The 24,402-nt window shown below is 40.2% G+C and overlaps 1 protein-coding gene across 15 annotated transcripts; it reads left to right on the top strand.

Annotated features, from left to right (window-relative positions):
- Positions 1–239: 239 nt before the first annotated feature.
- Positions 240–18,618, top strand: il15ra (interleukin 15 receptor subunit alpha). 15 transcript variants are annotated; one of them, XM_078164939.1, is made up of 8 exons: positions 240–456; positions 1,616–1,822; positions 4,869–4,916; positions 5,032–5,079; positions 13,848–13,940; positions 15,646–15,750; positions 15,840–15,930; positions 16,127–18,618. In XM_078164939.1, the coding sequence occupies exons 1-8, from the start codon at positions 378–380 to the stop codon at positions 16,206–16,208; spliced, it is 753 nt and encodes a 250-aa protein (XP_078021065.1). In that variant the 5' UTR covers positions 240–377; the 3' UTR covers positions 16,209–18,618. The 15 variants fall into 15 exon arrangements, with proteins under 15 accessions (XP_078021065.1, XP_078021064.1, XP_078021063.1 ...); XM_078164938.1 differs by having other exon boundaries at positions 15,643–15,750; XM_078164937.1 differs by having other exon boundaries at positions 13,848–13,970.
- Positions 18,619–24,402: the final 5,784 nt, after the last annotated feature.

Below are 24,402 nucleotides of genomic sequence, written 5' to 3'. Positions count from 1 at the left end.
TCCTCCACCGCACCATGAAAACACAGGAGCGTAATGCTTTTTAATGTCTGTGCCGCCGTGTAATATGACATAACATATACAGATATGTATTGTTCATCTGACATAAACAAATGCATGACTGTTGCCCATGTGAGCGTGGTTTTGTTGCGGAACTACAAACATGGCGTCCACAGCGAGCAAGCACAAGTGAGCAAGTTCACCACTTGATCCACGATGATCCGCCCATTTATTTGCATTACTGAGAGTAGTAGCGGTGAAAGCGAAAGTCAGGGGCAGAAGTGAGAGAGCAGCTGGACGTGTTGCAGTGAAGATGAACCTTCCCGGCCGCGGTGAAGCCTACCTGGCGAACATGTTTTAAGTCTCCCCAGAGCTGTCAGATGGATCTGCGTTCCCCATTAATCTCTGTCTGCGCTATCATGATCAGTCTGCTCGGAGCTGCGCTTCTTTCCAATGGCGGTAAGTGACAAATACATTACCCCACTTTACACATGAGATTTAGTTCATAACTCCCTTTAAATAATAATCGCTTTTACTCTAGTAGGTGAATGCTGTGGATATGTGGTCCAAACCAGGGCACTGCAAATAGCAAAAAAATTTTTTTATTATTCTACTGTATGTTATTATTTTAACTTTCTCTTTCACAGCCATTACCGTCTGGTGTTATTTGTACAGTCAGTGAATGCAGCTGTGATTAAAAACAAAACAAACACATTAAAAAATATTATATCAGCACAATTAAAACACACAGGTTGTAAAAAAATAAATACACCTGTGCGCATGTAAAAACTCACACATTTGAAGAAATTAAGACCAGTTATGCATCTGAGGGACACAATTTCTTTCCTTTTCATTTCCTTCTCATCTACAGTGGATAAGCACATACATCATTTTCAGATTCAGCTCTGCACCACGAACAGAGTTTGAAGTGAGACATACTCTGTCTACATGTGTTACTGATTAATCTAGGCATGTATTATAGCCTACACTATCAGAGTCGCGGTGAAGCAAATACTCTATATCTATATCTATATTGCTTTAGGAAAAATGGCATACTGCCAACAGGACTCATTCACAACTGATGCACCCACACACATGAGTTTTTGTGGGTCTTCTAATTATATATATTTTTTTTATTAAAAAAAGTCAGCAAAACTTAACTTCATAGTTGGCTTACAGAGTATTTATAACATTTCAGTAGCTTAGTAATTAACAGTTGAACAGTTCTGCTTTATTCTATGAATAAGGGAGAGCAATAAGATATTATCTTTAGACTAAACTGGACAATTCATGAATATAACGACATGTTCTCATAATAATTGAGTTAAACTTCCCCTACGCAGCATAGGTTGAGTGAAAAGTTCAACTAAATAATTCTGAGATAATGTAGTGAATTGTCAAATATACATCTACAGACAAAGCGAAGCAGTTGAATCTCAACTAACAGAGTGCTGAAATGTTACAAACACTCTATAAATTATCTGCAGGTGGGCTATCCAAATTAAGTGTTACCTTAAATTTTCGCTGAATTCTTATAATTTTTTCTTGTTGCTATCTCTGTGTGGATCTCTGCATCCATATTGTAATTTTGCCACATGATGTTTTTCTTTTCTTTCAGACCAAAACAATTGTCAGTGTCCAGAAATCCCTCTCATAGATCTGACAGAGCCACCAGGGACCTGCTTCCCAGTAAACAGCCATTTTCGCTACAAATGTATAGAAGGATACACGAGGGAGGCGGGAACATCAAATCTCATCAGATGCAAGCAAAGTGACAGTGGTCCTCTACAGTGGCTCCCGTCCCCACCCACCCTCAAGTGTATACGTAAGATTGATTTTTTTTATTTTTTTGTCTTTTCACTTTGCAAATTGCCATCACTGTCACTCCTGGTTCTAGCATTATGGATTACTGCAGTTCTGCGTGTGGTTTGTGTAAGAGGTGTTGCCGTACTCCAGCAGAAGCTGTTGCTCAGCTGCTGTGGTTAGGCACAGTCAATGTCAGACACCAGATACCATCTCTCTATTTCAGTCATTTTAAATGCATTAAAACGTGGAAAACTAGAAAGTAAAATGAGTGTTATATCGAAATATTGGTGTCAAAGTTTTTGTGTAGTGTTATTATGTCATAAAAACATCATAGTGTGTGAACTTGTGTGTGGCTGGAAATCATAAGCTGGCTCCCCAATTTAAAACTTTGAGAGTCGCTGATATAAGTTTTTTTGTTTCACAGTGCTCTAAAATGGTCAGTTTAGATGTCAAGTTTCTAAAAATTGAGGAGGAAAATCCTGGGAGTAAGGCCGAATTTATACTTCTGCGCTGAATCGAGGCCATACCTACAGCGTAGACTCTGCAACAATAGAGTGCCGAAGTCACGCCCCTTCCGGTGAAGCTCATGGGACCTTAGATTGGAAAAAATATGAATGGCAGTGAATGAGGAGAGAAATATTATCTTTTGGTCCCGTTTGAGTTGTGACATGAAATCCAAAAATGTCGTCAATGAATTTAAAAAATAAATTTTAAGGTCAAGAAAGTCATACTTTGTGGTAAAACTGTTGAGATATAAGCTTTTTAATTAGAAAGACTCAAGAGTACACAGGAGGCGGTCGCGTATGTGACGTCGCAGACCTTCTGTCTATTTTTGTAAGTTGACACCATTTCCCTCAGTGGAAACAAAGCTTTTATTTACTTTAATTTTAACAGATAAGAAAAAATAAATTGTGAAGATAATAAAGCCTCCACAGAAACAACATTTTAAGTCTTGTTGTGTGTGATATTTCCCTCAGGCATTTATACTTAGGGATTTATCCTGGCTTCATATGAGCAAAGGAAATCTCTGCTAGTTGCCAGCCAATTTATACAATGTAAAATGCCATAATAACGTTAGCATGTTATATTTGTTCGGAAAACGTGTTAAGTTTAAGACAGTTGTTTTGTCGGTGAATCTCGTGAGTTGTAATGGAGCCAAATTTTGTAACGTTACCTTTGTTAAATGTTGCTCAACATTGTCCCTGACTTCATATGAGCAGAGGTAAAGTTAGCTGGCCGCTAGGCTAATTTATACAATGTTAAAATGCAATAGGCTTGTGCTAATAACGTTAGCATGTTGTATTTGTGGGGAAAATGTGTCCAGCAAAAGAGTGTTTGTCTGTGAATGCTGCGAGTTACAGTGTAGCTGTTTTGTGTACTTGTGTTTGAAATTGTCGCTTTCATGCCATGTTTAATGTGTGTTTTGAAGGTGTAACTGCAGAGTGACACAGACACATCATCGCACAAGTATAAATGCTCACAACAGCGCAGGTGACGTGTAGGCTCCGGCATAGGGTCTGCTGCACAAGTATAAATCCCAAGACACACTGCAGAGAGACAGAGCCATTTTGTCATGCGGCAGTGTAAACTGAGAACACTGATTTTTGCGTGTTCCACTCAAACTTGTGAAACTGGTGTGTACGCCAAAGAAAACACAAGTGTGCCTGCCTGTAGGGTTGTATGACAGTGATACTGTGGGTTAAGGTGATCCGATCTGAACATGTAAATAGATTTGAGGTTCGATATCTGTTTTACTGAATCTGATTTCAGAATCAAATCCAAAATGTAAGCAGCTGTTATAATTAAACCCTCAAGATCAATAACATCAACAAAATTATGTCATAAAGGAGCACTGGGAGAAATGTTGGATCAGCGACACGCTTGTCAGCACTAAGTAAGACTCTACTGTCACACTTCTGTGGCAAAGGTTGTCATTTCACACAGATTTCTTATACACCCACACATCTGCCTGCCTTTGAGGAAATGCAGTAAAATGATTCATGTGGAAAGGCACACTTGTGTCTATAACTGTAGTGCAGCCACCTACGTGTTTTGTTAATGTGTTTGTAATAATATGCATCGCCTGATGTGTTGAAAGGCCCCATTCATACGGAGTGTGTAACTTGGTGGAAAGGAGAGAGGGAGTACGTACTGTGTAAGGATTAATATTGACTCATCTGCACATCACAATTTTCTTGGGTGCAACTCAGATTTTTATTAAATGTAAGAGAACATGTTTTTATTGTTCAGGTATGCTGTTGTTTTACTGGTGTATTTTGTAAGAAGCTGAAGTTATGTGCCCTCACACATCTGGATTTTAGTTATTTTTTCACGTCATGCTGATCAGATAAAATCTGTGGTTTGCATCATGTGGCGAGCAAAGTGTCAGACAGTGCCGTTCCACTTCAGTTTAAACATGAGTAAGCAATGCAAAATGAAATGGATAAACACAAACAAGAAATGCAATGAGTGCAAGAAGTAAAGGGAAATAGTTTTGGTTTCTCTGCTGAGGTCTAGTTTACAAATCCAAATTTTTACATTACCTATAGGCCGCCATACGTTCTCTACACTCTTGGAAAGGGAGGGGAGAGCGGAGAGGTATTCAGTTGGTTGCAATCTGCCACCTCTTCCCTAGATACCACTAAATCCTGCATACTGTTCCCTTAAATAAATACCTTGGTGGTTGGAGTTTCTGGAAGATAGTTGCATGTTCTGCCTAATTAATACATTTTTATTTTGGGAAGTCTAAAGTTTGGGACATTTGAGACAAAAAGCAGTATTTCATCAGCATACAGTTTGAGGCACTTACAGCAGCAGTCTGGAAACTACCAATTAATAATAGAAAGCCTATGTTTTAAACTAGGGCTATTTCATTCACAGGCAAGAGATGCCATCAAGTTGCATTGTGGGAAGAGAGTAGGAAGTATAGTTTTTTTTGAGGTTGACCCTTACTAGGTCTTGCAACTAAATTTATCCAGTTTTTGCTTTAAGACAGTGTTTATTTGTATTTACTGTCAAGTTTGGGATGATGAACAAACTGCTCAACTTCGTATTTGTTGTTTCAGCTGATCCAAAGAGGACCACAACACAACGACCAACCATCATAATAACAGGTAAGTGTAAGGTTTAATACAAAACTCTTCAATACTTGTACACAGGAAAGTTTTAATATGAATTGGAGAGAAGTTTTGGTTTCACATGTGTGATTTATGATGTTTGATTTTGCAGAGGGTTATACTGATATTCCCCTTGACTCCACCAGTACCACCACAGTCAGTAAGTTCTGTGTTTGCATTAGCTTTGGAGACACAAATACCACAATTACACTAATATACTAATAATAAATAAATACCAATGATGACACTAAAAAACTCTGTCAGTCACAATTTTTGTTAGTTGTGTAGTAGCGGCAGTAGTGGTAGTGTTGGTAATGATTAGAAGCAGCATTAGTAGTGGTAGTCAAGGTAGTGGTACAGCTAAGAATAGTTTGGGAAAAACAAATTATACCAAGAGCATGGCGTAGGGCAGGGGGTGTCCTCATTCCTAAGGAGAAGGAGTCTGTGGACCTTAGCCAGTTCCGGATGATTTCTCTCTTGAATGTGGAGGGGAAGATTTTCTTTAGTGTAGTAGCGCAGAGACTAGCTAGCTACTTAGAAAGGAATAGCTTAATAGATACCATGGTGCAGAAGGCAGGAATACCAGGTTTTTCAGGGTGTTTAGAGCATACTAGCATGATCTGGCACCAGATTCAGGCAGCGAAGATTAACAAAAGGGACCTACATGTAATATTTTTAGATCTTGCAAATGCGTTTGGTTCAGTACCGCACAGCCTCATTTGGAGTGCGTTTGACTACTTCAGAGTGCCACAGGTAGTTGTTAACTTAGTGAAAGCATATTTTCAGGATATTAGGTTGTGTCTAAGTACAGCAGGTTTCACAACAGGTTGGCAGAGGCTAGAAATAGGCATCATGGCAGGGTGTACAATTTCTCCATTAGCATTTACTATGGCAATGGAAGTAATCATCAGGGCTTCTAAGTGGGTGGTAGGTGGGGAGAGACGGCAGAATGGGTTGCATCTTCCACCAGTTAGGGCTTACATGGATGACATGACACTGGTGACCACAACAATGCCATGTACAAAGAGGCTACTAGAGAAGGTAAATAAGAACCTCAAGTGGGCCAGCATGAAAATCAAGCCTAGTAAATCTAGAAGCATCTCGATATGTAGAGGGAAGTTAAGTGATAGGAAGTTTGTCATAGATGATGAGGACATCCCAACAATTAGGGAAAAGTCAGTAAAGAGCTTAGGTAGGTGCTACAATGTAGAGTTGAATGATAAGGAACAGGTGGTGAAATTTAGAAAAGATGTGGCTGAAGGATTGGATAGAATAGATAAATCAGAACTTCCAGGAAAGTTGAAGTTGTGGTGTTTGCAATTTGGGCTATATCCTAGGTTAATGTGGCCATTGTCAGTTTATGAAATTCCAATATCTGTTGTGGAGAGAATGGAAAGGTCGGTTAGCTCCTACATTAGGAAGTGGTTGGGCGCTCCTAGGTGCCTAAGTAGTGTTGCATTGTATGGAAAAGGGATACTTCAGCTGCCAGTATCTAGTTTAACAGAGGAATTTAAATGTACCAAGGTCAGGACAGAGCTCTTGTTATCTGGGAGTAAGGACGTGGTAGTTAGGAGTGTGGTTCCAAATCCAACCAAGGGGAGGAAGTGGAACCCAAGATCGGCAGTTCAGGAGGCAGAGGCAGCTCTTAGACATGCAGAGATTGTAGGTAATGTTCAGTTTGGCCGGGGAGGCCTGGGGCTTGGCTCAGGTAAACCGGTATGGAATACAGCAGGCCTCAAAGATAAAAGAAAGCTGGTTGTAGAACAGATACGCAGACAGGAAGAGATAGTAAGGGGTGCAAAGGTAGTGGCCCAGGCTAAACAGGGACAGTGGTTGAATTGGGAAAGTGTAGAGAAGAGGAAGCTTAGTTGGAGGGACCTGTGGAGTATGGAGGAGAATCGTATTAGATTCCTGGTAGGGGCTACATACGATGTGTTACCAACCCCTCAGAACCTAAAACTGTGGGTAAATGAGGACCCATCATGCCCATTGTGTTCACGTACCGCAACTTTAAAGCATATTTTGTCAGGCTGTAAAGTTGGCTTGTCACAAGGCCGATATACATGGCGACATAATCAGGTGTTGAAATGTTTAGCTGCAGGCATCGAAGGGAAACGAAGACAGGTGAATTCAGAAGGTGTTAAGGATAGGGGCTTAGTAATTCAGTTTGTCCATGAGGGAGAGAAATACAGAAGGGATAAGTTAGTGAGGAGGCAAGGGTGTGGCCGCCTAGAAGGTGCTTGTGATTGGGAAATGCAAGTAGATTTAGGGGGAAAGCTTGTTGTTCCTCAGGAAATAGTCTGTACCAGGCAGAGGCCTGACTTAGTGTTGTGGTCAGTGAGTCAACAGATAGTTTATTTCATTGAGCTGACAGTTCCTTGGGAAGACTCAGTGGAAGAAGCCTATGAAAGAAAAAAGCTTAGATATGCAGACTTAGGAGCAGAAGCTGAGCAGCGAGGATGGAAGACTAGGATTTGTCCAGTGGAAGTGGGGTGTAGGGGATTCATAGCAAGATCAACTGTCTCACTGCTGGGGGAACTCGGAGTGCGGGGACAGAATTTGAGGAAGACAGTGAGGGAAATGTCAGATGAAGCAATTAAATGCAGCCAGTTTATCTATTACAGAAGAAATAATGTCAGCTGGGGGCCAGCAGGGGGAACTACTAAGCAGGGCACATAACTCCTTGAGATCAGGTGGAGAGATCCACTTCCTGTCAGGAGAAATCCAGGAAGAGGAAGTATTTAAGTGTGGGAGTGGCCTATTGGAATCCATTTTGTTTGAGGCCATGCGGCAAGGTGAGTGTGCTTGCTGATCCTGTAAGTCCAGTTAGCTCCTTTAACTTTAGCTTATATTGTAGTTATGCTATGTAGTGTGTGAAATAGAGTATGGTGAATGTGACAGGAAAGCTAGTATCAGCATTGCTTCTGCCTGGAGCTCGCATGTATGGAGCCTGGGTTTGGTTGAAGATGGCAGTGCTGTTTGGGCTGAGAAAGCCATGTGTAAGTAAGAAGGAAATCCAGGAAGAGGAAGGTTATTTAAGTGTGGGAGTGGCCTATTTGAATCCATTTTGTTTGAGACCATGCTGCAAAGTGAGTGTGTTTGCTGATCCTGTGAGTTCATTTATCTCCTTTAACTTTAGCTTACATTGTAGTTATGCTATGTAGCGTGTGAAATAGAGTATGGTGAATGTGCTAGTAAAGGTAGTATCAGCATTGCTTCTGCCTGGAGCTCGCATAAACGGAGCCTGGGCTTGGTTGAAGTTGGCAGTGCTGTTTGGGCTGAGATCACTGTCCAGCCTCCTGGAGGTGTCATTGTTGTGAGGGCTCGTCCTGGGGAGGTAGACTGTACAGCCTAACCCGGCGGGGGAGTGTGATAGCCTAACAAGGCTTCCTTCCCTGGGTCTACCTCCTCTGTGGTAGTATAGGTAAGGTAAAGGAGGTTGTTCGGTTAGTGTGGGGAGCAGTGAGACCTGGCATTAGGGGAGTGTCTCTGGGACGCCAGAGATCACTGTCTAGCCTCCTGGAGGTGTCGTGGGACTAACTAGACGAAACACCGGTGAAAGGAGGTTCCCACCCAATGACCCCAAAGACATGTTAGTTATCACTGCTCACGGGTCTGTATAGTTAAGCCTTGCCATAATAGCTTATCGTAGGGCTTAGGAGGATTATTCACTGAGCGCTGATCCCTTTTTTTTATTAGAGCACAAACTTCTTGTGTTTATTTGAATTCACTAGTAGTTGTACCGGTAGCTTAAAAGCTGTGGTAGGCAGGCATCTGACAAAGGTAGCTCTAAGCCCCTCCCACCTAAAGACCACAGGCATATGCACATGCTTCATACAGTAACCTGTTATATTGTAGAGATGTGCACACAGCATTCATTCAGGCCCTCATGCCCCGCTCTCTTGTTCTCTGTTTATTAGAGCACAAATTAGACAAGAATCAGCGAGCTAGCACTCTGCGGTCTCCATGCCTTGCTTCCCACCACTGTGGACTGCTTCTCTGAGAGGAGAGTGGGCAGCACTAAACGGACCTTTGGTCATCGACTGTAGCAGCTCAAGTTTGGCCAATCCCCCAGCGCAGGGTCTAACTTGTGTAACAGTAGCAACAGAAAGTTTGCTGATCCGACGGGGACTTGGGATTGTCCAGCCCCCTGGCGCTGGGTTTCCACTGGCTGGATTCAGGTTGCTGCAGTCGCTTGCTAGGGGTCCATCTCTGGAGCTGCTGCCCGCTCTCCTCCTGACGAGGTGGTCTTTAGCAGCAGGGAGTGAGGCAGAGGACATACTTTGAGTCAAGGCTCTAGCTAACGTAAGCTAAATAAACGCAAACTTGAAGCCGCAGCTGTAACCTCTGGCTCCAGTTTGCAGAAGGCTAAACTATTAGCTACATTTTCTCTCCATTTCTGAAACATTTGCCGATACTGACACGTTTTATTTCATTTATTGTCAGACTCCCTTTTAGACTCTCTTTTAATAAGTCCATCTTACTTTTTTGGGGTTGCTTTGTAGTGTAGACAGTTGTTGCCAATGGTGTATTAGCAACTTTCTCAGCAGGATTCTCAGCCATTGAATTAGGTTTTCACCATCTGAAGAGATGTTCATGCTCATCTGAATTTGTAGAACAGTAAGAATGCCCTTTCTCTGAAATGACCTGTGATTGGCCAACATCTCCCGCCACAAGCTAGATTTTCTAAATCCTGAAACAGAGCCAGGAGGATGTGCAGATGTCTAGTTTTTGCTCAGTCCACTTGAATTACTATATACTCAGAGTTTATTATGGGATTAGCAAAATAAACTGCCCACCCCAGCTTTAATGTAAAGGTAGCAGCAGCATTAATGGTTGTAGAAAAACTACTAGTAGAGTACCAAAACATCAAAAACACCAACCCAAGGAAAATCTGTGTTACTTAAAATATTTTTTTACTTATGTAGTAAGATAAAATTTCTTGTGTAGAGTTTACTAATAATTACAACCTAACTCATTCAACTCACTGAATGTCATTCAAGACCAACATGTAAGCGTATGATGACATGTGAAGAGAAGAATGATTGTGTGCTGGCGATGTGAACTGTTTTACAGCTGTGACTAATTGTTAACATGGCATCAAATTATGATGAACCTGGGCACGTAGATACCTGTTATCTGGAGTTGTGATGTGTATTCTTGCATTGCCAGAACCTTAGACTTGTCCCAACAGGAGAAGGTTTAATAAAGGTGATGATGTTCCATCCAGAAATCCTCATCACTTAAATGAAATTCAGCCGTTATTAATGTCATTAAATACACTGATGTTTTGCAAGTCAAGATGTCCACCCTGAAAATGGTCTATTGAAACATAACTGCTCAAACTAATTTAACTCACTGCTAATGAGCTTTTCTTCCCAGAGTCTTTCAGTGGAATTCTGCAATGATTGTATTATATTGACAGAATTTACTCATGGTACAGTAGTGGTAAGAAATACTATAAAGCTGCCCTTATCTATATTTTCATGTAGTGGAGCAATTAGCTGCTAAAGAGACAGATATTCCTCTCAATGTTTGGTGGAGTCCTTAACAGAGCTAAAAAGAGGTTTTATGTTGGAAATGTACAGTATGGGTCACCAGTATCTAGAAACTGCTGAATGCCAACTTGCATATGTTGGGAAATTTGCATAATTAGCATCAATAAGCATAATTCCGATATGGACAATATTTCAGCAACTGTTTGGCTGATTTGGACATTATTGGAATGGATTTGGGGGTAATGAAGACGTTGAATTCATTTCTGACATTTCAAAATGGCTGCTGAAACCAGTAATGGCCATATCTCAACTCCTGGTGGTGAAATTTGAGTCCGTTTAGAAGTTTAAGAGGATCAGCTGAGGACATTACCAAGTTTGGGTGAGATAAGAAGGAAGGCAAGAAGGAAGGAGAGGAAGTCATCATGCCTATCTTTGATGCCAGTCCCACTGCTTCTCTTGCCCTGTTAGATATCATCAGCTGTAGATGCAAAGCTGTGTTAAGGTTATGTACAGCAGCAAAGTGCAGCTGTGGGCATGTCCAAAGTCCAGTCCAGGGCCCATCGTGGCCTGTGGACTGATTTTTAAACAGCCAGTGGCTTGTCTTTCAAAATATATTATATGTGGCCCACTACACAATATTGGTCAATTAAGCAAGATCACTTCAAATTTTTCCCTTCCCCTCAAAACAGCAGGACTATTATACAGTTGGTAGACATGCACCAAGCAGGAAGTATGACAGCAGAGCTAATGCTCTTTCATAAACAGATGGTAAACATGCAAATGAACTGTTACCTAGCTGCAAACATTTCCTGCCAGGTAGCAAACATGACCACAGCAAAGAAGCGTAGAGTTGACAGCAAGAGCTGCCGCTTTCAGGAGCAGTGAAGAGAATACTTTTTCACTGAAAGATAAAACTGTTGTGTCGTTTTTGTATGTTTTCTCAACCCATATGATGCATGGAGCAGCTGCCCCCCCAGGTGTTTTCATATGATTTAATCTGGCCTCCATTCAAAATGGTTTGGGCACCACTGAGCTAGTGCTTCTGCAAAGGCTATGATAGGACATGCTGCAACCCGCTCACACACTCATAGCAAGAAGAGCAAGATGACAAGAATGTAGAGTCTGAAGAAAACAGAGCATATGATAAGGATGAGGCTGATGATGAAGACATGTTGTGTAACTGGGACACATAGAGTCTTAGATAATTTTAAGTATGCTTGTGTTTGAAACCTGCTCCAGAACTCATGTTTTCTACCAGTAAAACATTCCTTACATGTATTGAATTTCTCTTTTTAGTTATCTGTCCTAATCAATTCAGTGTCCATTAAAACTTCTAAAGTGACTCAGATTTCATCAAAATCAGCCCACTGGGAGTTGAGACATGGCCGCTTTTGGTCTCAACAGCCATTTTGAATTTTGAGAATGACAGAAATTGAATCAGCATCTCCAGTAAGCCCCATGACCACTCAAATATTGTACAAAATCTGCCAAGCAGTTGTTGAAATAATGTCCATATACAGTAATTGATGCAAATTCTGCAAATTTCCCAACATTTGAAAGTTACTATCAGGCACTTGGGAACCCATACTGTGTCTTTCTCAGATAAAACTTTGGGGTACTCAACATTTCTGGGTTGACGTTGCTGGCAAGTAGACTATCTGGAAGGCTGAAATTCTGTTTTCTCTGATTTGAGGTATAGTAAAGAGCACAATGTCATTTTGCACGAGGTGATTTTGCCAAGTAGGGCACGCTCCTTGATCAACATCCCACATTGCGTTCCTGGACCAACATTGTGATCAGTGAATCACAGCCCTCTGACATAATCAGTGTGCTGGTCCTGTGCTTCTTTCAAAATTCCTAGGTTTCCAAATTGAAGTTAGTACAATTAAAATAAATCCCCAGTATCACTGAACAAAAACCTTCTCAGCTACTGCAGGGTTAGCGAGTTAGCTTGGTAACTAGGCTGGCTACGCTAATGAGTAAACATGCCAATAGACGAGACTATTGGCGCATTAGCTTGCTAACAAGGTAGCTATGCTAACAAATAAGCTTGCCAATAGGCTAGAATGTTAGCAAGCTTGCTTGCTAAGTAGGTAGGCTATGCTAACAAGTAAGCTGCTAACAAAGAGTAAGGATTCAGGAGCGTATATATGTTTCCAGGGTTCTATGTTTCTCTGGTTCTATGTTCCCCACTTAACCCTGCAAAAAAGGTTCTATGTTCCCCACTTACACAAAAAAGGTTCTATGTTTCCCGGGTTCTATGTTGCCCACTCAACCAAGCGGGAAACATAGAACCCTTTTTGTGTAAGCGGGGAACATAGAACCTTTTTTGCAGGGTTAAGTGGGGAACATAGAACCAGGGAAACATAGAACCCTGGAAACATAGGGATGACCCCTGTTCAATTGTACACACTTAAATTTGGAAAACTAGCTTAGCGCTGAAGAAGCACAGGTGATGTCAGAGGGCTGTGATTGATTGATGCAATGTTGGTCCTGGAATGTGATGTGGGATGTTGATCCAGGAGCATCTCCTACTTGGCAAAATCACGTTGTGCATGGTGAAGAATTCAGGCCATAGCAAGTTTTATTATCATTTGGGGCTCAAATTGAAGCTTATGACGTTTTCATGGGAAGCTGGAAAGTTTTCTAAATACAATTGATGCAGTGACATTCATCATTAAGTGCTGGAAAATCATAATTTTTATGAGAATTTATGAAACACAGTAACTTTTTTGTCTTTTTGGGTATGGTGTGAGTTATATTTTGAAACTGAATGGCAGCAAGCCCTTATTGTGCTACTTCCCCATTTGTTTCAGGACATTTTCAGCCACCTCATTCTGTTGCCTCCAAGTGGCCAAAAAATCTGTTAATAGTGCTTTAAAAAGCCCAAATATACAAAACTTGTGTTGGTGGAAGTAGTAGTAAAGGTAGCAGTTATACTAATATCAATAGTAGCAGTAAAGTAGACTCGTTAGCTTTTGTGATGTAGATATACAGTAGCAGCAGAAATGTTGTAGATGTAGCACTAGTGCTATTAGAGGAAGTATTAACTGTAGTTGTAACAGTAATACCAAACTGTGAAAAACTAACACATAACCTTGCATGTTTTTTCTTTTTTTAATATTAATTGCATGACATATTATATCAGAGCAAATAGCATGACCAATGCGTGTGACGCACTTGTGGAAAATTGTTTAATTACAGCACTTATAAACCACAGTCAATTGTGCATGACTAAAGACATCCGCACTGGAACTCCCCAAATCACAGTATGCTTTGTTTTGTTCAGCAGTAGTTTTACGAATAGTAGTGAGGGTAGAAGAAGCAACAGTGTAGTAACAGAGGAGGTATTTGTAGTAGAAGTAGTATTAGCAGTTGGACATGCAGTCTCTTAGCGTTATCAGTAGCAGTAAATGTCATTTCTCATCAACAGCAGGGTCCACCAGCCAACGGACGATCCAGAGTGTAAGCCCCTCAGCTTCAGTGACTGCAGAGACAAACAGCACAGAACCAACCTCACCTGGTCTGTGGACCCCGTCAGATCACTCACTAAGTGAATAACTTATCGTTATGCATGTATACTGATAGCAGTATGTTGCTTATAAGTGATATAGTATGCATCAGGTCAGATGATTTTATTGGCTACTTCCAAACAATCACGCCAGGGACTGGATCTGTTAAATGTTTCTGAAATGGTATTAAATGGAATACTTCACCTACAAAATGACCATTTGCATATCAATTACTTACTGTAGGTTACCGTAAACTGGTGAAAAAAACTCCATGGTGAAGAGAAAGTCCAAAAAAGGCAAACATTCTTGAACTTAAGTCACTGGGGACTATACCTCACAACAACTCTCACAAAATGTATGCAGTATAATCCAAGTCTCATTTATGCAGTCAAATGCTTTGTACTTCCTACACATGTGTTTTTGCCTAAACCGTACAATATGAAACACTTCTACCCACGAGTAGTCTGCATTTAAAGTACGCATGAGCACCCCCATGCATGTGCTCCGCTTGAGCAGAATTCAAATGTACCTATGTGCCCAGGCAAACTACTCAGCCATGTATAAGATTTGCATGTGCATGCACGTGTTTGGGACGTACTGAGCATTCGACTGGATAAATGAGACTTGGATGACACTGCACGAGTTGTGTGAGAATTTGTAAACGCACATTTTGATGTAGTTTTGCTGTTGTAATATGCAGCCATTGTTTACTTCAGTTCATCAAGAATGGTTGCATTTTTTGGATTCTCCGCTCACCATGGATGCATGCGAAAAAAACATGGTTAGTCATTTTGTGAATGGAATATTCCTTTAAGCTTCATACACACCTTGTCATGATTAAGATTACTATTAGTCGTATCCAATATTATGTATTAAATGTATGGACACTTATTTAAGATTTTTCCCCTATAACCCTAATATCTACAGTATATATGCTATTTGGGATATTTTAATTAATAGTCTCAAATGAGTTCAAGATGGATATAGTAATATTTTTTAAGTAATAACCATCAGTGAAGGCTCTATAAAATGGTTGTATTTCAGTCAATTATATACCTTGTGATGTATATAATTATTTCTAAGACAGACACATTTAATAAAAGTTTGGCAGGTTGAGAAACCGAGAAATAGTTCAATTTGTAATTTTGTCATTTAATATCTTTTTAAAACTCACCAGACTTCTTGTTTAACTGTAGTTAATATCTAATAATTATTGCACTTTCATAATCAATATAGAGTTGGTTAATGTGTGCATGAAGCAGAATCACACTAATGTGTGAACACTTGTTCAGTCGATGCTGAATCCATCATGTTTTGAACATTTTCGTGTTGTACAGGACAGAGGATGGGACCAACTTTTTACTCAGCTTTAGTCATGATCAAATCTTCCCCATATTTATTCATCTGATTCCACTGTCACTCTCCTTGAGAGTGTTTAGCTTTGTGTGTGGTTGTTTCAGTGTGGTCCATCTTTTCTTCTTCAAGCTCACATAAATCTGTCAAATGATCAAAACAGCACATATACAGAACCAGCTGTTTTAAACCATGGGTTTTAAAAGGATAAAAAGCAGCACATAGAACCCGGATGCTTTTGGAGATTTTATGTGATCAATCATTCTTTATGAGCAGCTCACACTGCCTTAATGTGCCAATGCAAAACTGTTCATGAAAAACTGACCTATAGGGAGATCTTACTCATTTGTTCTTTCTCAGTAGGGAAGGTAGATGGTAGGACAGAGACCCAAACCACGCAGCAGACATCATCAACCTCAACCACCACTGAGCCTTCGAACAGTGAAAGCAATCTTCAGATAGCCCGCAGTAAGCCTCCACACTGATATCAATCAAAGTCAAACTGATTATGTAGCATTTGTTGCCTTTCATGTTGACCATTTCCCTCTTATTGGCAGATCTTGGCAGCACAACAACAGCGCTGATCGGCTGTGCGTCATTGGTAATCGTCTGTGCTTTGATCGGAATCAGCTTCTTTTGTTACAGGAGGTAAGTTAGAGAAAAGCAAGGGTTTGACTGAAAAAGTGATTTGTATATGTGGAATTAATTCACAGCACACTCTCTTTCACTCGATAAGATAACTTGAAGATAACTAAATTTGAATGTTTATCCATCAGAGATCACCTTTGTGAAATTCCAATGATTGATCCCTCATGATGTCATCACTGTTTCCTTTATACCTTAGGAGGTTAAAAAACGACATCCCACCGCAGACAGCAGAAGAACGGATACCCATGAATTGCGCTCCACCAGAGCAGGTGTCGTAGAGTTTGTTGACCTGCTGCTGACACACAGAGCAGCGACAGAGCCATACCAGAGCTCGTGAGATCATCCCCAAGCACTGAAGAAAGGGACAATCTGTTTGATGTTGTATGGGCATTACCAGAAAGAATAATAGCTGGCTTGATATAGCATTTGTTGTTTGCATATTCCCACAAGGATGAACTCATAACCCTTTACTAAGCTAATCTCAACCAAGTGCGTGAAATGCACATAAGGAACTTTGATTTTGAAGGGCCGTCGGTAGCGTAGTGGAAGGGGCAGCACCCCATGTACAGAGACGATGCCTCACTGCAGCGGTCGCAGGTTCAACTCCAGCTTGCGACCATTTCACTCTGTCCTGTACATTAAAGGCAAATTTTCATTTTGAAGACCCTGTGATCGTCTGGTGCTACAACAGATAGTGCTTTTTTTCTACCCTTGTAGGATGTGTTTTTTTATGTTTTTATTGTCATAAAATCCTATGAAAATACCAAAAACCAACAATGAAATAATCCTTCCATTAAGTGCAGTCTGTTTAGCCAAAGCCTCATAGTCTCATGTATCCTTTGTGCCATGGAGCTCCATTGTTCTCTGGACACAATTAAAAACACATAAATGCACCAAACCTTTATCCTGAGTTACATGTTCCTTCATCACAATGCGCACTCCTGTCGCTGTAAACAGTTGAGGACCCAAAACATGCATCTGAAAACACAATTTACTTAAGTAAAGTATCCACCTTATTCCTAGCCCCCATGGTTCCTTGTGCGAAACATGTGCACAACTTCTGGCTTTGAACTGAAACCGGCGATTTCCAACAGTTTGTATACAGTAGTCTATTCTTCTTTCCAAGAGAAATTGGGAAAGAAAATGTGGAACACACCACCTGTTATAGTTCAAACAGGATTATGTGATCATACCTCTGCAAACTCTCTGACAGCCATCTCAAAATATTGTTGTCTTTTTTCCTTTTCAACCGAGCATGCTAGCAATTAGCTTGCTGTAGCTCCATGTTAAGTGAATAAATGTGATGTTTCCCTGCTAATCCTCCACTTGTTTGTGTTAACGATGCATTTTACACATTTTTTTAACTTCTGATTTATTAAAAACTGTTCTGAGTGAAACATGATGCTCAATTTAGCAGCAGACTTCAGTAATAATAATATAAAGTAGTAGTAAAAGAAATTACTTTTGGCATTCATTTTTGATATGATATATGGTAAATGGTAAACCTGCATTTGTATAGCGCCTTTCTAGTCATCCGACCACTCAAAGCACTTTTTACACTACGAGTCACATTCACACACTGGTGGCCGAGGCTACCATACAAGATGCCACCTGCTACTCAGTTTTAACACACACACACTGATGGAACAGCCATCGGGAGCAATTTGGGGTTCAGTATCTTGCTCAAGGATACTTTGACATGCAGACTGGAGGAGCCCGATTGGTGGACGACCCACTCTACCTCTGAGCCACAGCCGCCCATACAAAGGAAATTCGGTAAATCAGTAGCACATTCTCAGCCCTAATGACTAAATACATATTTCAAGGTATGTTGTAATGTCGGTTGAGAATGAAGTCAGATGGGGAAAGACAGGGATGTCATGTACTGACGTTGAGTGACGGACCTGTCAGTCTGTTAAAAAATAAATCAGTATTTGCTAAACTGAAGGCAAATTTTATTTTGAAAAGAACCAACGTTGGCGGTAAGCCACCAAGAGTAGCCACTGTGACCAACCACAGGCAGTCTCTGGGACTAACTAACTTATTGCTATTTCCGCTATTTCACACAGGACGTTGTGCACATAATCATTTCTACAGTTGTGCCCTCAGGAGTAAGGTGGATAGTCCAAATAGTGTAGTATAGTACAGAACAAAATACTGGCTTAAGAAGAACTGTCTCGCCGTCGGCCTCTTTGTTGATATTGACTTACAGATATTGGAACATATGACCTACTCCACACGACCCCAAAATTGTGTTGTATTCTGCCAGTGATACAGATCTTTCAAAATTATTGCAAGGGTTTCATCATTGGTGGTCACACATTGAGTGGATGTATTGGTGTGGGAGCACTCTGCCTGAAAATTTTAGCATCAGATATTTAATTTCCTGCATTCTGATAAAATGTTCTCATGCCTTTTCTGTACCAATTTACAGTGTTAATGTCTTCAATTATGTCAACATGTAAGTCTGAAGCTTTCATGTTTTTATTGCAGGGGTGGGGGTCCAAATGCACATGTTTTAAATATTAAAATTTAAAACTATGGATGTACTTTGTATGTTATTTTAAATTGCCTTGATTTACTGACTATTCCATAAACACGTATTTGTTTGCTTTGTTGTTTCTCATTCACTTGTTGCCCTTGTAATGTGAAATATATTAATGAATTAAAAAGTTAAAAAGAGGAAAACAGCAGTGCCCAGCCGGTTCAGGGATAAGTTTTTCAAGATTCATATTTCCTGTATGAAGTAATGAGGTTTGGGCGGCCTGCCACAGACAGCGGGGTGGGGATGGGGGGGCGGAGTTGATTCCCGTAAATGAGTCGGCATTTTCTCTTCTCTTCCCTCAACTTGAAGTCAATGGGGTTTTAGTTAGATGCCTGAAATGAGGTCTGTGCCACACACAGGCTCAAGAGACTTTCATGCTTTGTTCTACAACATAAAATACATCAGTAAAAACCCCACTCATGAATTTTGAAGCATTTATGTGGCTTAAAAAAGGTGGTTGCAAAAAAGTGGCTACATGAGACGACAAAATGACATCATGCTGAGCACAGCTTTACAGCCTTCATGTGGTAGGGATGTTAAGTCATACGACCATGGTGTAGTTAGTTTATAGCCTAACGTTAGCTTTTTACTTCTATAGATTGCATTTAGGGTATCATACACATTTGTTTACAACAGCAATAGCCCAAAACCCAATGGAAAAATCTCATAGGCTTCTTTGTAAGATTATTTTTTGGGCTTTTTGCCTTTATTGGATAGGACAGTTCAAGCTTAAAGGGGGAAGAGAGGGGATGACATACAGCAAAGGGCCTCAGGCTGGAAACGACCCTGCAGGTGCTAAGGCATGGGCATTGTCTTCGCACATGGGACGCCTGCTTCACCCACTAAGCAACCAGAACAGAACTGAAACTTCTTCAGTGTGCCAAGAACTATAGTGGTCAATGCGCACATCATGCAGCCCTATCAAGAGCCAGTTTGATTAGTCCATTCTTGACTACTGTAGAACAATAAGAATGACTCAATGGAAGAGGACCATGGATGGCAGGGTCCCATTCATTCCCATAAAAGTTGCTCAGTGGCACAAGAAGCCAATGATCGACTTCTACCAGCCAAGCTGACTACTTCCGGTTTAGCACTTCGCTAACTTAAATGGGGATAAAATGATTCAATCATGCAGCTCCTCTGGACTTTCCAAATGTTATCGGACTGATTGTTTTACATTGAAACGGTCATTTTGTGAGGGTTGTGACACTAAAAAAAAAAACATATCCATTGATGTACAGACATCTCGCAATGTAAATCTATGGGGAAAAAAAAGTCTTACTTGGATTAATTCCACCATTTGGCCACTATGAAAGTTGGTCTCAAAGCCTGGCACAATACCTGAAGAGGACCCACTCCGTATGTATAAACGGGTCATTCTAAGGTAACTAAAACACAGCTCTTGTTTTCAGGTGATTATAAACCAGTGACCATTTCTATACCATTTCTGCCGATAGATGCCCCTAAACTAGGGATGTCAGTTTCGGTGAATTTTGCTTTCGATAGCTGAACACACATTAACCATTAGCAAACTGGTAAATTTTTAATAAAGGAAAAAATAAATAAATAAAATGACATGAACTACACCAGGCCTTTCCTTTTAGTGTGAGGATTTATTAACTCAGTGATTTTTAGCACCCAATTTCAAAGCCCTTACCACTTAGAGATGGTGAAATTTTAATGTTTTGTGTCATAAATGTCTCCTTTTTTTTTTTTAAACCTATCAACAGTTAACCTTTGACACCCCTACTCTAAATCCTAGACACTGGACCTTCATAAAGTGTTTACACAGGAAATGAAAAGACTGATATTTTCTATGAGGTGGCAACAGTTTCAAGTCCACCATTTGTCAGCAGTAGCCTACAGCTAAAAATAAATGCAGCAAAGAACAACCAAAATGAATCTTTAAAAAAAGTAATAATAATATTGTTGCAACCATTTCTCCTATTAATTTTTCACTTCCTGATTTGGAAAGGTCAGCAGGCTATAGCTAAGTAGCTACCCATAGAGTTAAAGCCTAGCATGACTAGCCGTAAACTAAGCTAGGCTAATCAGCAAACAAAGCTAACTGTGGCTCTGTCGTGTTTCTTCATTTAGTAGCTGAGCGTTAGGCTTCATAATATGGTCTCTCTCTTTTTTTTTTTTAACAAAGCCTGTGTGACATTGTTTAACCAGAAATGTAACTGTTTGTCAAGCTAGCTGTTGTTGTTGTTGTTTAGCTGCGGCACCTGTTAGCCTTTTGTGTGTCCATACCTGTCTCCTTGAAGGGACAGTCCACTCACATCATAAAAGACATATTTCATCACGTAAGAACCGGGAATAGCCATACATAGAGTTTATTGTATCTCCTGAGGTTTGGAGATATCCAGCTCTGACACTTTTACTGCCACTACAGTGCAGTGGGGATTAATGGAATTTTGTTTTTGCTGCGAGGCCATTTTTGAAAACTCAACAGCAAGGTGTCTTTCTGTGAAACATAATGACATGCTGGTGTAAAAATACTGCAATAAACGATGAATAAATGGTAGAAAATAAACTGCCCCCAGGATGTTAAAAAAACATACCCCTGCAACTTCTCAGGAAAATTATCAAGAAGATGACGTCTAGTAGCTGTTCAACTTATGGCGCAATTAAAAAGAAGAACCTTCTCCGCCTGTGGTTGGTCTGATGTCGGTCTCCAAACCAGGCTGTTAGTGGTTTGTTCCTACACCGTTCAAGTAATGGCTTTTACTTGCATGACAAATTTCACTGTAGGCAGAAGTTAACACCCGCACAAACCTCATCAGCCACCCCACTTCCCCTAAATGACTCACTCAGTTTGTTTTGGATACTGTCTTCCAATGAAACTGCCTCTTTATGAACTCATAGTGTGTGTATTCCAGTAGCAATATTTGGCAAGTAACAATTATCTGGGTGTAGTATCGATATCCTGTATGATGCCTGGAAAGCTTTAATATGAAGTGGTAAAATATTACTCAGTGTATAACTGAATCATATATATATATATATATATATATATATATATGTGTGTGTGTGTGTGTGTGTGTGTGTGTGTGTGTGTGTGTGTGTGTGTGTGTGTGTATATATATATATATATATATATATATATATATATATATATATATATATATATATATATATACACACATACATACATACATACATACATATATATATATATATATATATATATATATATATATATATATATATATATATATATATATATATATATATATATATATATATATACACACACACATATACATATACATATATATACAGTGCCCTCCAAAAGTATTGGAACAGTGAGACCAATTCCTTTATTTTTGTTGTAGACTGAAAATATTTGGGTTTGACATCAAAAGATGAATATGGGACAAGAGATCAACATTTCCGCCTTTTATTTCCAGGTATTTACATCTGGATCTGATACACAACTTAGAAGATAGCACCTTTTGTTTGAACCCACCCATTTTTCATGAGAGCAAAAGTATTGGAACATGTGACTGACAGGTGTGTTTTGTTGCCCAGGTGTCTCCAAATTACATTGATTATTCAAACAATAAATAGCACTGAATGTCTGAGCTCAGTTTCAGATTGGGTACGATAGGTTTTGCCTGTGCAGACTGCATTTAGAGGTGGAACCAACATGAAAACCAGAGAGCTGTCTATGGGTGAAAAAGAAGCAATTGTGAATCTGAGAGAAGATGGACAATCAATCAGAGCCATTGCACAAACATTGCCCATAGCCAGTACAACCATTTGGAATGTCCTGAAGAAGAAAGAAACCACTGGTGTACTAAACAACAGACGTCGAACAGGTAGACCAAGGAAAACATCAGCAGTTGACGACAGAAACATTGTGAGAGCTGTAAAACAACTGTTAGTGACATCAGCAACAACCTCCAGAGGGCAGGAGTGAAGGTATCACAATCTACTGTTCGCACAAAACTTCATGAACAAAAGTACAGAGGCTACACCAGAAGATGCAAACCACTCATTAGCAAGAAGAATAGGAACACCAGGCTGGAATTTGCCAAAAGGTACAGAGATGAGCCTCAAAAATTCTGGGAAAAAGTTTTATGGACTGATGAGACAAAGATTAACTTTTTCCAAAGTGATGGAAAGACGAAAGTTTGGAGAAAGAAAGGATCTGCTCATGATCCCAAACATACAAGCTCATCTGTGAAACATGGTGGAGGGAATGTCATGGCTTGGGCTTGCATGGCTTCTTCTGGGACGGGCTCTTTCATCTTCATTGATGATGTAACACATGATGGCAGCAGCAAAATGAACTCAGAAGTCTAGAAACATTTTGTCTGCTAATTTAAAGAAAGATGCAACCAAACTGATTGGGAGATCCTTCATCATGCAGCAAGATAACAACTCAAAACACACTGCCAAAACAACAAAGGAGTTCATCAGGGGCAAGAAGTGGAAGGTTTTAGACTGGCCAAGTCAGTCTCCAGACTTAAACCCAATAGAGCATGCATTTTACCTGCTGAAGAGGAGACTGAAGGGAGTAACCCCCCAAAACAAACAACAACTGAAAGAGGCTGCGGTGAAAGCCTGGAAAAGCATCACAAAAGAAGAATGCAAAAGTTTGGTGATGTCAATGGGTCACAGGCTTGATGCAGTTATTGAAAGCAAAGGATTTGCAACTAAATATTAAGTCTCATTCACTTTAATCTATTTTAAGTTAACTGTGTGTGTGTCTGTGGTGTGTCTGTTCCACGTTTTTCTCCTCACTGACTTGGTCAAACCATGTGAAATTTGGCACAGTGGTAGAGGGTCATGGGAGGATGCGAATGAAGCAATATTACATCAATTGGCCATGGGGGGGCGCTATAGCAACCGATTGAAATTGCAAACTTTGAATGGGCCTCATGCACCATATGTCATAGAGACATGAAACTTTGCACAGAGATGCCTCGCCTCACGAGGAACAAATTTGCCTCAAGAACCCATAACTTTCGGTTATATAGATTTTCCACCATTTTGAATTTTTTGAAAAACACTTCAAATGGATCTCTTCCTAGGAAGTTTGACCGATTTGGATGAAACTCGGTGAACATAATCTAGGGACCAATATCTAAAGTTCCCTCTTGGCAAAAGTTGGAAAACTTACTAAAACTGAGCTTCTATAAGGCAATGAATATTGCAGAGGGCGTGGCTCATCACATAAAGGTGTGTAACATCTCAAGGGTTTCACCGATCACCACACAACTTTGTAGGCATATGACCACACATAATCTGAGGGGACCCCGTCATTATTGACCTGATCAAACAAAATGGGGGCGCTAGAGAGTTAATTTCGTATCTAGGCCTAACTGCCATATCGATTTTTACTAAACTTGGTAGATATGTAGAACAGGACGCCTCAAGGTGACTGGAGAAATTTAACTCTAATTGACAACTGGGTGGCGCTATAACAACAGAAAAATGTGTCAGCAGTTTATTTAGGCAGCGTTTCCTCATCCTCGGTTAAAATCCACTGATAGAACTTTGTTTCTAAGCTCTCGTCATTTTTCTTGTTGCTCTCCACTGTCAGTTTGTGTGATAAATCTTAAAGGGGAGACACCCCAGGTGAATGGGGTAGAACTTGTAACTATGAAACTTCCCCAGTGTACTACAGGTTTATTGAAATTTTGTTTAAATATGCAAACGAGGCATTATTTAATTAAATATGCACCCGTTGGCATAAATTGCTAGAACAGAGATCCGTTTTCTTATAATTTCCCCTTAAAATTAAGACTAGATCCCGTTAAAAAGTTATTCACAGAGCATCTTAGACCTCAAAAGAGCTCCTAAGGTGAAAAACTGTTAGGAGCAGGGAGGACTTTAAAGAGGCTTAATAGTTTCTTAATCAGAGGAGAAAATGGTGGAAAGAGGTCGGAGAAATATTCGGGAGTGAGTGAGTAAAC

The sequence above is a fragment of the Epinephelus lanceolatus genome, chromosome 23, assembly GCF_041903045.1.
Source record: "Epinephelus lanceolatus isolate andai-2023 chromosome 23, ASM4190304v1, whole genome shotgun sequence".
Classification (NCBI taxonomy): domain Eukaryota; kingdom Metazoa; phylum Chordata; class Actinopteri; order Perciformes; family Serranidae; genus Epinephelus; species Epinephelus lanceolatus.
The sequence above is the reverse complement of the archived record's forward strand: the minus strand, read 5'-3'. Positions and strand labels throughout refer to the sequence as shown.

What these genes read in the sequence shown, in the direction of transcription:
- il15ra (XM_078164936.1), top strand. Translation starts at nt 378, where the DNA reads ATGGATCTGCGTTCCCCATTAATCTCTGTCTGCGCTATCATGATCAGT. An exon ending in CACCAGTACCACCACAGTCA is followed by an intron (nt 5,080 to 13,847) that starts GTAAGTTCTGTG and finishes ATTTCTCATCAA; the next exon opens with CAGCAGGGTCCACCAGCCAA. An exon ending in CCCGTCAGATCACTCACTAA is followed by an intron (nt 13,971 to 15,642) that starts GTGAATAACTTA and finishes GTTCTTTCTCAG; the next exon opens with TAGGGAAGGTAGATGGTAGG.